General features: G+C 47.5%; 2 protein-coding genes across 2 annotated transcripts; both read right to left on the bottom strand.

The window, feature by feature from the left end:
• Positions 1 to 2,935: 2,935 nt before the first annotated feature.
• F9C07_9062 (putative ubiquitin ligase subunit CulD) lies at positions 2,936 to 5,902 on the bottom strand (the record flags this gene model as incomplete). The annotated part of the gene is made up of 5 exons (XM_041293322.1): positions 2,936 to 2,996; positions 3,084 to 3,444; positions 3,516 to 3,938; positions 4,007 to 5,087; positions 5,144 to 5,902. The coding sequence occupies 5 exons, from the start codon at positions 5,900 to 5,902 to the stop codon at positions 2,936 to 2,938; spliced, it is 2,685 nt and encodes an 894-aa protein (XP_041148228.1).
• F9C07_1711946 (nucleoporin Nup186/Nup192/Nup205) lies at positions 5,728 to 12,167 on the bottom strand. Its single transcript, XM_041293321.2, has 5 exons — positions 11,508 to 12,167; positions 7,087 to 11,427; positions 6,875 to 7,030; positions 6,553 to 6,824; positions 5,728 to 6,497 (listed from the first exon to the last, which is right to left on the bottom strand). The coding sequence occupies exons 1-5, from the start codon at positions 11,689 to 11,691 to the stop codon at positions 6,447 to 6,449; spliced, it is 5,004 nt and encodes a 1,667-aa protein (XP_041148227.1). The 5' UTR covers positions 11,692 to 12,167; the 3' UTR covers positions 5,728 to 6,446.
• Positions 12,168 to 12,260: the final 93 nt, after the last annotated feature.

Raw genomic sequence — 12,260 nt, 5'->3', positions numbered from 1 at the left:
GGAGAAAAGACCGGAAGTCTTGGTGGTGAGGGAGACCAGGTGAAGATTGCGACAAAGAATACACTCGGCCAGGAGGGTATTCGTCTGCTTATAAGCGCCTCTTCCTCGCTAAGATTGTAGCGAAATTTGGTCGGGTTACTGTTTCTGGGCGAAATTCCTCCTAATTTAAGAGCCGGGATAATTCGCTAGGTTTTGCGCCGAGATGTATCACGAGTATAGTACTGGCGCAGAGGTTACAATCGCCCTATCGTCCGTGAGAGGCGGGGAAAAAGTGGAGAAGTTGCGTTCACTCGGGTCTAATATCTATCAGTCCAGAGGCTCTCATGCGTCGAAAAATAAAACCGGGGATCACAAGGATAGACGGGCATGTCATTTGCCAGTAGTACTCACAATATATTGGACAGGTGGAGAAAACCTAATAGGATCAGGATGAGGTAATCGTGAGTCTGAGAGTTATTCAAACAAAGTCGAGACGAATTGAGTAAGTCTGAAGAGGTAAGAGTCACTTGGAGGAGAGATGGAGGATAGGGGAATGGAAAATAATAACAATGATGGAAGATTGAGAGTGAAGGGAAGCGTTGTATACTTATACTGGGGAATGACTGTACTCAAGTACTAGCCAACAAGTTGTAACCCAGCGAACTCGTTGACGATGTTGTCAAACCTGTTTGTTCTTTTTTTTAATTTTTTTTTTCAGTTCACATGGACAACGATTCCAGCAATGAGACCCATCAACCCCAGATAGGCAATGGAATAGTACTTCACGATAGTTCCAGCACATCGAGCGAGGCAGCTGTACCGAGGAGTACCTAATCGAGTAAGTACCTAAGAGGTCTAGCCCACTGCGAAGTATGTACGGAGCACTCCATACGTTGGTACCTGCGGACTCGTAATATTACACCAATTATACATTGTTCTCAGGCCTGCCCATAGTACTAATCAACTCCCCGCCGGCCGCCAAACCCCATGGGTCTGGAACCTTGGGCGACTTTTGAACGAACGCTTCGGATTACCATCTGTGGCATTCCCGCCTCGACCCCTCGTATGGGCCTTGGGGGTAGGCAAATCGCTTGGATCTTTCCGTTCGATGGATGCGGCTACGGCTTCCTCCGCGTATAATTTCTTTGTGGTCCAAAAATTGAAATTGATAATTGCCAGTTGTTACACTGACAAGCTTATCGAGTGGATGTCACAAGTGTCGGTCCATATCACCTTCCGGGTGCATCCACTAACTACATACCGTGGTTACTACTATGTACTTACTATCAATTACAATACAAGATGTATGTACATACACTGTAGAAATGCCTGATAATTGAGATGATCTCCATACCTCCATTTATCAGCCCATCCTTACATAATCAAACAGACTTCATCTTGATGCGAGTGAAAACATAATACATAAAAAAAATGAAAATAAAAATCTTTCAGCGCTCGTGATGTACATTCTCTGCTCATCCCTTACTCCCGCTGCCGATGAGCGCAAGAAGTATCCCAACGGATTGCACTCCACGTATATCGGCATGCGTCCAGCGACCCAGTATGCATTGTGGGATGCCCGAGGATCTACAGAGGACGCGGCAGGTACATACTATTGGAATTATGTCCTATTCTCTGCATGCATATGATGTACTTACTGTATGGTGGCTATCACGAGGCCATTTCACTATCAGATGGACAATTCGGGCAGAAAAAATACAGGGATGGGTCAATTGAGGAGTTCATACCTTCATGGTGTTGTCTTCTACGATTATAAGCGATCTGGAGAAAGAAACGGTAAAAAAAGGGACTAATTCATAACGAGAATAATTTCTAGAACGAATAGTTTCATTGTTGACCCTGTAGAGGGAACGACAAAAAGGGGAAAACGGCGCTAGAAACATCCCCAACATAAAAATCGATCATGGGACCTTAAAAAAAAAAGCCTAGTTTCCCCGCTGTCAGATCTAATGGAAATCCACCAGCATGGTTGAAAAGCTCTAATCATTACCGCATTAGGAACTCCCAATGATAGGCGCGTACGTAGTCGTATACTAATCAAGCTGATCCCGAGTTCCATGAAGTGTTCCATTGAGGATTCCTCCTGATCGCCCGTCTCTCAGGGTTGAGATTGAGACAGGGAAGAGTTGCTGTGGGTATAAAGAAAAAGCGCAGTCATCCACGTGAACCCCAAAAGAGCCCAGACTGTTTTTGATTATTCCGTTTCGTTTCATTACATCCGATGATACATAACATTTTACCATTTCCGGACCATCCCTCTGATTATGCTTATTTTTCTATTTATTCTCGGTGGCTCGTTCTCTCCCGAGTCTCGGTTTTCTCGGGCGAGAGTCGAAAGGTGTTGTGGTGATGCGTCGAGTGCAGTTTGTCTGCTGTCTTTGACTTTGCTTGCTCACCGTTTAGTACGCAATTATCTCATCATTCGTTCAATGATGATGACAACGATCATGGAGTCTTAATATTGTCGATCACCTCGCCACAAAACCGGTTAGTGGCACTCATATACTATACTAGGTCCGCAAGTAATCATGATGTTATTCATAATAGAGAGGGTCATAAAATGCTAGATTTCTCTGAAAAATAAAGAAAGTGGATTATACTCCGGAGAGATAACCCAGCCTCCGGAGGACTCCGTCTGCCAATGCCGAACTTTCTCAGACCCCCAGGGATGTTCGGATCGGCACCGCGTGGGGGCTGGACCTGCCATCCCGTGATCAAGGGCGAAGGTTAATAATAACTTAATAGGGAACACGATTAGATTTCCGCAGCCGCAACTACTGCATGGCCGATGGACCGGGGTACAAAGTACCCCCCACATTGTCTCTGCTCATATATTAAAAGAACATTTGCTTCGTGTCATATGATGCTCGAGAATTTAAACACATGATAATACTGTCTTGCTGACAAAGATATAGTCGCCTCTCTAAATATTTCATTATGCCACATACTGATACCGGTTTCCCTCTTCTCGCTCCATGTAGTCCTTTTCAATCAGCCTGTAGAGCACTCATAGTTAGTAATCAGACCCTCAATAAATAAAAATAAAGGAAAGCAAAGGAAAATAATTTCCCAGAGTCACTCACTTCTCAATGTTCTTCTTGATATCCGCAGGTTCGAGCACTCCTCGGCTGCGCGTCGCCTTAATCACCTCCGCTACCAACTCGGGATGTGTGATGGTCTTCCGACTCTTCATGATCCGCACAATAGCTGCCTGGGTCTCATAATGACGATCGGCTGCCACCCGCTCATGTGTCGTCTTATTCTCCTCCTTAGTCTCCTTTAGCTGGATCTGATTGATCTTGATCCGCATCTTCACGTCGGAGAATCCCTCGTTGTACGAGAACTCGTCCGTTGTGTTGACTTCGCGACCCTTCGGCTTCTTAGCAAGCACTCGGTATTTGGCGCATGCGAGCGATTGAAGGGTCCGTTTCAGCTCCTGGTCAGCTATATCAAGTCAGTTAGCAGCAGCCCAGAGAGTATGCGTAACTGAAGAATTGAGAATATGGGGTACTGACATAACTTCGTCGCCTCCTGGATCTGCAGATAGCTAAGGGTCCCCTTTTCTGATATGTCGTTAAACAGCAGAAGCACGATGGCCTGGAATGAACTGACTACCAGCTCCTTATCGCCTTTGGGAAACCTTGCGCGCAGCTGGCAGTGCGCAAGTTGGTGCTTCCAATTAAGTTTGCGCCCGTTGTATTTACTATAGTAAAACTTTTCGAAATCGCTGACAGCCGTCGCGATTTCGGGCGGTATTCGCACCTGAACATCGGGATATGACGGCCACGCGGCCGCGGAGAGCACACTAACATTCAAATCAACCGGTAATCGGTGCTTGCGTTCACGCTGAATAGAATTATACGCCGCCATTTCATCCCGCGCCACGTCCATGTCTTTAAACATAGATTCCAGATTGTGTGTGAAGCTGGAACCGCATTCTAACCATTCGTCAACGTTAGTTTCCATGCATCCATGTCATTTTCTGTCGGTCGGAATCAGAACGAACCTGTCTTGAGCCTCGCCAGCATGCTCTTCTCTGCATCATCACTGGCACTTCGGCCCATCAGTAGCCGGCGAGCAAGGTCGTTCTTGTAAAATGCCTCAAATACAGCTTTGCCATGTACAAATCGGAAGAGATCTAACACTTGGTCTAACTGTCGATTAATTTCGGCATCCTCATCGGCAAGAGGTACATCCTCGGCTTTTCGTCCAGGAGGCAATTTCCAGCCGCCTTTCAGTAATCTATCCACATATTTGGCAATCATCTCACCGGTTTTGGGGTTATCGGTGCCTCCGGATGCGCCCGACTTTCGTCCCTTGTTCATGAACGTCTCAAATGCCTCGCGCAAGGCGTGCCCTAGCTCCTCATGTCGATGGAAGGAGTTGTTCCAAGTCTCGTCAAGCTGCTGTTTGAAATCCAGCAGCCGGACAACCATCTCCGCCTCTTTATCATCGTCAAAGACGATACTGGTCCCCTCCTCAACGATGTAACTGCTGAATGCCGTTTTCAATTTCGCCCCCAAATCCCTTCGTTGAAGAAGCGTATACAGCTTTTCTAAGGCAGTCTTATTGCCGGCCCGCAGCAGACCAAGAATATCATTTTGGTTGAGGAGAACATTCTCTTGTTCTGCCACTAACTCCTGATCCAATAGTTCAGACAACTTCTGTTTTGTGCTCCGATTTAAAGAGAACAATGTACACCTGTCTACTTCTTGTTCAATCAAGCGGTGACTGTTTTCCGCGAAAGTGGCAAGATATCCTGAGGCTTCATGCTGAGCCCATAATGCAAAGAACTTCTTCGACTCAGAGACAAGGAGGGGTTCAAAGCCAGTAGTATAAACATCAAGGCCGTGGAAAAATTCAATAGCGTTCCGAAGCAAAGATGAGTCGGCCGATATGCTGCGCCCTTCATCACGGTCCGCTTCGACCAGGTCGCAGGCGCCCTGTAGCACTTGTGGCTGTAAGACTGTGTCATTGAATATATGTTGCCGGAACTGGATCAAGCCCATCTCGCGTATAACTGGGTATTCCTTGGAGTGGAGGAGGAACGACTGATCGAGGTAATAGAAAATCCAGCGTACTGTAACCTGCAAACTAGTCAATTACGAGAGGGTGGGTGAGCAGAGAGTAAACGGAGACATACCAGCTTTGATTGCCATGTTGTCCACGAATCCACAACAGCTCGTAGCGTATCGATGTTGTTCCCACCCGCTGCTTTTACTACCAGAGTATCACGCAGTTTACCTGATACATGTCCTCGGCATCGCTCCTGTAGCTGTCTGGCCAACGCTGAAGCTCGCCCTTGACGACATACATTCTCAGCCCCTTTGTACAACTCTTCTAGCGAGATCTCCGGTTTCCCGCCATCGAAGATCGCGGTCAGCGCGGCGTCAAGCTGGCCCCATATCTTCTCGAAGTATGAATCTTGATTCAACCGAGAACCCACCCGAAGATTCTTGACCACAAGTTTCTTGGCACCGGTGTGAGGAGTGAAGTTGCTTTGGCGCACTGGTGCATTGAAGGAGCGGGGCCTTGCTGCTGTATTTCCAGGGTTGGTGCCCGGCGTAACTTGACCAAACGATCCACTGCCTTTCGTTTCCTTGTTTGAGAAATTGTACATGGTGTTGGATGAAGCTGGTCCCCGCGAACCTTGTGCAGGAGTTAGACCCGAGGGGGATGGCGATAGCCGGGGGCGCTTGCTCGTCGGGGAGGATAGCTGGTGAAGATGATGATGATGCTCTTTCCCGTGGGTTGTGTGGTTCCGCGAAAGGAGCTCCGAAATCGTCGCCTGTTGGTGCTGAGGTTGTTGTAAGGCTTCCTCTTGATCAGAAAGCTTCCTCTTGCCGGTCGATTTGCGCTTACCGCTCCTCTGCTCGGTGGCGCCTCTCGAGTTTTGCTGCATCTACCCGGTCTTGTCCGAGATGACGATGTTAAAGAGGAGCGCTCAGCGATGGAAAGGTCCAGAAGATCTCTGGACTATACAATTCATGGCAAATCCACCTAAACTTTGACGAATTTGAAACAGGCGATGCGGTAGGTGTGGTGGAAGGGAAGAGAGATGAGGGGAAAGCTGGAAGAGAGGAGGGTTGAAGCAGAGATACTCCGCGGTAAGGTTCCGTTGACGTTCAAATCGGAGATAAGATAATACGTCCGTATTTATTGTTTGACCTGTGGGGAATATATCTCACTGGACAACAATTCTACACGTCTACGTTCATAGCCGGCAGCGAGGAATGGAAGCTATGTCGAAATTGGATTATTTCAATCCATTTTTTCTTTTAAAAAATGGAAAAAATATTCCCCCCTTTGAGATATGCCAAGGTTATAGATTCAGGACAGTAGGAGGCCTCAGTATAGCAATCATTTCCATATACACCGTTTCGTTACATCAATAAATCCAGTTACTCCCCCCAAAAGTGCCTGGACTCTTTGTCCATAGTCCCTGTTCACGAGAATAATTTGGGCTGAGCGAGCTCTCTCACTTCGTTATCCTCAAACTGCTGAATGTTAGCTGATTCATTGATGAAGTAAATCATGCCTCTAAATGCGTACCTCTAAGAAATCCGTAGCAGCAACTAGTGCCATATATGATTTGGTCAGGTTGGTCAGGGCGTTATGGTGATCGGCAGCACCCCCTCCACCGATCTTGGCAAAGCGTTTGAATATGCCGACCATACTTTGCCTATTCTCAGCAAGGAACGCACGAGTCTGTTCCATCATTTGCTCGTTGTGCAGGCCCCGGGAAAACGCGGCGGAAACAATTACTCGTAGAACGGAATCCAGTAGATCGTAATACCTCCGGAGAGCATCGGGGTTATCGATATCTGCTATAGTTAGACAATTTGACTGTACCAAGGGACGACTTGTTACTGACCAATGCCAAGATCTGGGTCGGCAGCGAATAGCTGCGAACCACGTACCGCTTCAAAAAGACCGGTCTTCAGAACATGGGTTGCGCCCGCCTTCGTTTGGCAGAGTTGCTGAAGCAAAGATAGCAGGGATTCGTAATAGGATAAGAGTAAAGGTGTATCTGAATTAAACCTGGTTAGCTGTAGGATATGGCCATTAGACCCCATGGCTACTTACCATTCGCTTGGGCATTTCTGAGTTCAATGGGCAACGTCCTAATGGCATCGAGGAAGAGACTTAAGTAATTTGACTGGGAAATTGACTCAGCCAATATTGAATCACCCTGTTTATCGAGGGCTGCAAGGAGATTGAGGAACAATAGAGCAGACACGCGACATGTCTCCTGACCAGCATATGCATCATCGCATATCGCTTCAATCAGTGTGGTGCCAGCCATCTTGACAATCTGATGGCTATGCTGTTTGATACTCTCGTGTCCTGTATCGGGCTGGATGATACGGGCGATGTAGGATGAGCATATGTTGTAGAAAGTTTCTCGGAGATTAACATTTCCTGTCGCCAGAGCGATACCTCTAACACAGATCTGGAAGAGTTGATGGAGCTTCTCATCGATGACATCCCCACTTCTCCGGGCCGAATTTGCTTTTGTTGCACTTGATTCCAGTTTTGTAACTAAAACTTCAGCTAAGCGTGCTAGTTCGGTCGCCTCAGGAAGATCCTCTTCAACAGCGGCTTCAAGCTTGGGAAGAATCAATTGAATGGTATGCAGTATGAATGTCGATTTCCGTCCACCTTCAATTTCGGAGCAAGTGAGCATTGTCGTAATGAGTTCCGTCCAGGATCGGAGAGCCAGATAACGGTTGTTATTGATCTTCCTTGACTGGTTTGTCGCATGGACGAATATCTTCAGACCTTCGGCTTCTGCAAGAAATTGTTCCTCGTCTTGAGGGCGTAAATGTCCGCTTGAAAGCAACTCTTCTTTCCTGAGTTGTATCAGCTCCTCCAGCTCCGCCTCACTGTAAAGGACAAGTGAATCATCCGCCTCTTTTGCACACGCCTCCAGCATAATACCATCTAGTAGGACCAGCATGGGGGGCTGAAGTTGACGTCCAATGTCCAGATCCGCGAAATCGAAAAGGTCAAACACCGTAGGATTCAAGACGGCATCCCCTGTCTCGGAGGTCGAATTTCCAAACAATGTCGACATGATATCTGCTTGCAGCGTTGGTGAACGGAGCTTAGCAGCCGAGCGAACCTCTGTAGTAGCATAAGCATACAAATAACTTCTGAACAACAGAAATTCTGCGAGAGCACTAGCCGAATCCGAAATCCAGAACTCTTCCGTCATAATCGGGAACCCATCCCAAGGAGTATTTGGTCCAATGATGGGTTGGCTTGCAAGCAGACTTTGCAGGAAACGACTCGCACGCATCTCAGTAAGGGTGAAGTAGGAAGAGATTCTAGATGACCATAAATGCTTTAACACCTCCAATGCCATACGCTTCAGGTGCACCATCCATGACAGGATATTTCCATCAACTTGGTCTGGATAGCTTTGCAAGAATGTGATGATAGCGTGTAGCAAAGACATTCCGTTGGCGAGAAGTCCGTCAGAGGAGATGTCGAGCATATTTCCCACGCTGCTAAATCCAAGAAGAAGATGAGCTATCGTGGGCCGATCTGTAATCATTCTTAGGCAGCTATTCAGCAGCGCCAATAAACTTTCTCTAATAATGTAACCCGAAGATTGCGACCCATGATCAAGTTCCCGTACTTCAGGCTGCATTTGAGATACAAGCGGGCGCGCCACGCTGTCCACCTCTACTTCAGTGCTCAGGACCTCAACGATTTTATTTGAGGAGCGCCACTTGGCTAATCCGGGTGATGAAACCTTGTTGAGCTTTGTAGAGCTAGAAAGTTTCTCCAGCAGCACCATAGATGTGATTGTGAGTTGTTGATGTGCTGTGCTGCAATAAAGACACAAAGCTGGTACGATTGACAAATTGCTGAGGACGCTATCTTCAAAGGCCGAGAGCGATGAGTTTGCTACGCTGGTTCGGCTTCCACCAGTTTGAGACTTGATCAGGGGGCGAACAATGTTGAAATACGTCGACTGAAGGTCCATGATTAGATCCATGACCTCAAGGCTTCTGACTACAGAGAGGACCAATATAGAGTCAGACGCCGCCTTGGAAACCTCAGCTATATCTTGGTGAGCTGTCGCGAAGATTGCCTTGATTACATCTTCGTTGAACAACCATTCGGCTACCCGTGCAAAGGGGTGTAGGCGGACATAAGTAACCAATGACGACGTTTTAACATCGGACGGAACAGTGGGTTGGCTGAGAACAGAGACAAGGCTTTCGTTGAAGGACTTCAAGCATGTCACGACAAACTCCAGGCAATTGTATGTCAGCATCCGAGATTGGCGTTCGTTGAGATCTGGCAATTTCCGTGACAAAGCATGGCCCAGTATAAAGTCTATGTAAGGCTCAATACCCGGCATGCGATAGGATGAACCCAAGGATTCTGGAAATGGCAGGGAGAGGTGGTAGTCGGCTGAATCAGATGTTGGAGACACAAGGGAATTGATCAAGGTCACGAAAGCATTGGCTTGGTCGAAGCTCTCGCCAAATTTTTGAAATGCTTGTTGCTCATGCCAAACAAGAGGATTCGAGACTACTGGGATCTTCCCCATTCCAGAAGCACTCATAGATCCACCTGAAATCCACTGGTCAATAGAAAGCCACATTTCGTTGCCATTGATAGGAGTTCTTTCAGTCATTAGAGCTGCAAGGGTGGCGAAAACTGTTGCTCTCAAGTGCGTGGGTATCGGTCCGCTGCACAATGTCAACAATGTGCTGACAACGTTGAACGAAGGGTGATGAAGCATCCAGTCCCGGATCGCGACACTTTGTCTACATAGATGTCCCAGTAACCGGAGATAACAGGTCAACATGACAGGGCTTTCTGGCTCACTCATATCTGCTGGTTCAGACTTCCGGGATCGTAGAATCGTTTGAGATGTCGAGGCAGGAGGCTTCTCGGTGACTTTTGTTGCATAAAGTTCTAGCTCAGCGAACATCTGGGACCAGTTCATAGAAGTCGACCGCTTGAATTTAGCAGACATAAACTTGTCCTCTTCAGTGAGGAATCTATGAGCTGCAGTGGCATTATCTTCGCTGCCCGAAATAGAGCATAGTAATTCACAGAATGCGCTAACTCTAGGGACAGTTTGCCTTTTCGAGGCCCATTGAAGGAAGCCGTACAGATTTCCGTCAGGATCGGCCCAAAACTCCTGTGCAGCGTCTGGTCGCTGCTCAAATGCGAAAGCCATTACCATGAGGAATGATTCAAGGTGTGTCCGAGCTTCCACTAAACCTCGATGGAGACTAGAAGTTAGGCCATCTCTAAGCGCAGTAATCTGATCCAATCTTTGCGAGTCTTCCTCAGATTTCAACATCCGAACAGCATCCGGCATATTAGCAATGCATGACTCCACAAAGACTTCGAAGTTCTCCATCAGTAAGCATTTCATGTAGGGGGCGCAAGTGTCCGACTCAGGCATAGCTGAGGAGCTTTCCTTCAATAGCAATGTAACCAATTCACTCCGAGCTGGATCCGCCCATTCTTCGTTGTTCACACCAGAGCAGACAGCCAGCATGAAGTCCAGGCCTCCATCATCCAGCGCTGTCATGAACATCTTTGTGCGCTCCTCTGCGTCCTTCTCGAGATCGACCCCGGGAAGTGGGGACGACGGTCCGTCAAAATCCCATCCACCATATACCGCAAGCCAGAGAGCAATTATTGCAGAATGGAAAGTTGGGAGGGCCCAGGACTGGCCATCTTTGGTCGAAGTAACAGCCGTGTGCAAGCTTCGGGCCTCTTTATATGAATTGGAACTTTCCGGGGAACCATGTTGAACGAAAGCAGCGATAATAGAAGGGATATAGTGCACAAGTAGCCCATCAAACCGGTCCAATTTCCGAAGGTTTACAAGCAGCAGTCGAAGATCCTCGGGGCTAGTATAAGGGCCTTTGAACAGGTAGCAAAGTATAGCGCCCAATGACTCATGCTGTTGCTGCAAGCTGGCGCGCTGATACTCTATGGCCTCCATTATATCGGCGTCTTCGGCTTGACCAACAATGGATGCTTTCTGGATTTGTTCAGCAACAAGTACAAGCCACTTCTCAATATCTTCCATCGATTTCATGCATTTCCGCGCAAACAGTGAGGCGTTTCGTAGAGGGCCATTCTTTATCTCGACAACGAAGGCTATCATGTCCTGCATTAGTACCTGAGTCATTTCCCGCTCGACCTCAAAGGACTCTTGGAGGATAAGACGCAGAGATTCGAGGAGGAAGTGTCGACGCTCGTGAAACCGCATGATTGCAGCAATAAGAGGTGTTCTGTCCAGCATCTGAGCATGATCCTGTGCGCCAAGAAACAGGTGTGCTGCCTCCAATTCATCGATACCCAGCGCATCGGCCAACTGTAACGCGCCTTGTTGGAACTCCTCGTTGATGGAATATTCAAGGTCATCGACGGTGATCTTTCCTAAGTGGTTTCGGAATAACGTTAATATGGCTCCAACATAAGATGCTATTTCCCATGGCACGTATAAGATGAACACTTACCTGAGAGAACAGCTTGGCGACTGGAATTGTTTTTTGGTGGCCTGTCAAGGAGCTTCCTGAAATCATCGATGTGAGCCTCCAACTCAACACGGAGACGGTCGATGTTCACGAAGGAGGACTCAGTGAGGGAAGAGAGATCTTGGTACAAGCCACGAAGGCCCGCTAGAGTGTCTCTGTCCCCCATGATCAGAGAATTTCCCTAGCTCGGCGATAAGCGCTGTGGAAGAGGATATGAAGTATAAACTGTTTGTTGCGGGCCAAAAAAGGTCGGAGGTCGCGATCAAAATTCCGACCCGAAAAAGTAAAAGCGGCGGAGCTTCTGTTTGCGCCAAGACCAAAGCTCCTTTAAGTCTCTCAACAGCCGCACCGGAGTTTCCAGGCAATTTCCCCATAACGCCCACGTTTCATGCGGGTTTAAGGGCTTAGCCATGTTCTTTGTTGCATAATGGAATTCTCGAAATCTAGAAAAGGTTACATGTGAACATGGTTGTCAAACATTCGACTTTATTAGTGTTAAATGTGTATAAGTACCACTCCGCATTGTCAGCATCATTGCAATGGCGGAAATCACTCTGGATAGGACTCTGGTGCTTTTGTCATCCGAGAAGCAAAGGGAGCGTTCAGAAGGTCTAGCTGGTGGGTCATACTTAGAGTATCTATCATACTCTTCTAACATCTACAAGATTTGAAGCATATACTCCAACAAAATAAACGAAACTCAAGACTGTATGTGGAAAATCAGTATCGCTCTTT

The sequence above is a fragment of the Aspergillus flavus genome, chromosome 5 (genome assembly GCF_009017415.1).
Source record: "Aspergillus flavus chromosome 5, complete sequence".
Taxonomy (NCBI): Eukaryota; Fungi; Ascomycota; class Eurotiomycetes; order Eurotiales; family Aspergillaceae; genus Aspergillus; species Aspergillus flavus.
Note: the sequence above shows the minus strand (reverse complement) of the source record. Positions and strands in the feature narration are given on the sequence as shown.

Excerpts from the sequence above, each read along its gene's own strand:
- F9C07_1711946 (XM_041293321.2), bottom strand. The coding sequence starts at position 11,691 with ATGGGGGACAGAGACACTCTAGCGGGCCTTCGTGGCTTGTACCAAGAT. Across the intron at positions 6,825-6,874 it reads CGACCCAGATCTTGGCATTG|ATATCGATAACCCCGATGCT; the intron begins GTCAGTAACAAG and ends TAACTATAGCAG. Across the intron at positions 6,498-6,552 it reads CTGCTACGGATTTCTTAGAG|TTTGAGGATAACGAAGTGAG; the intron begins GTACGCATTTAG and ends AACATTCAGCAG.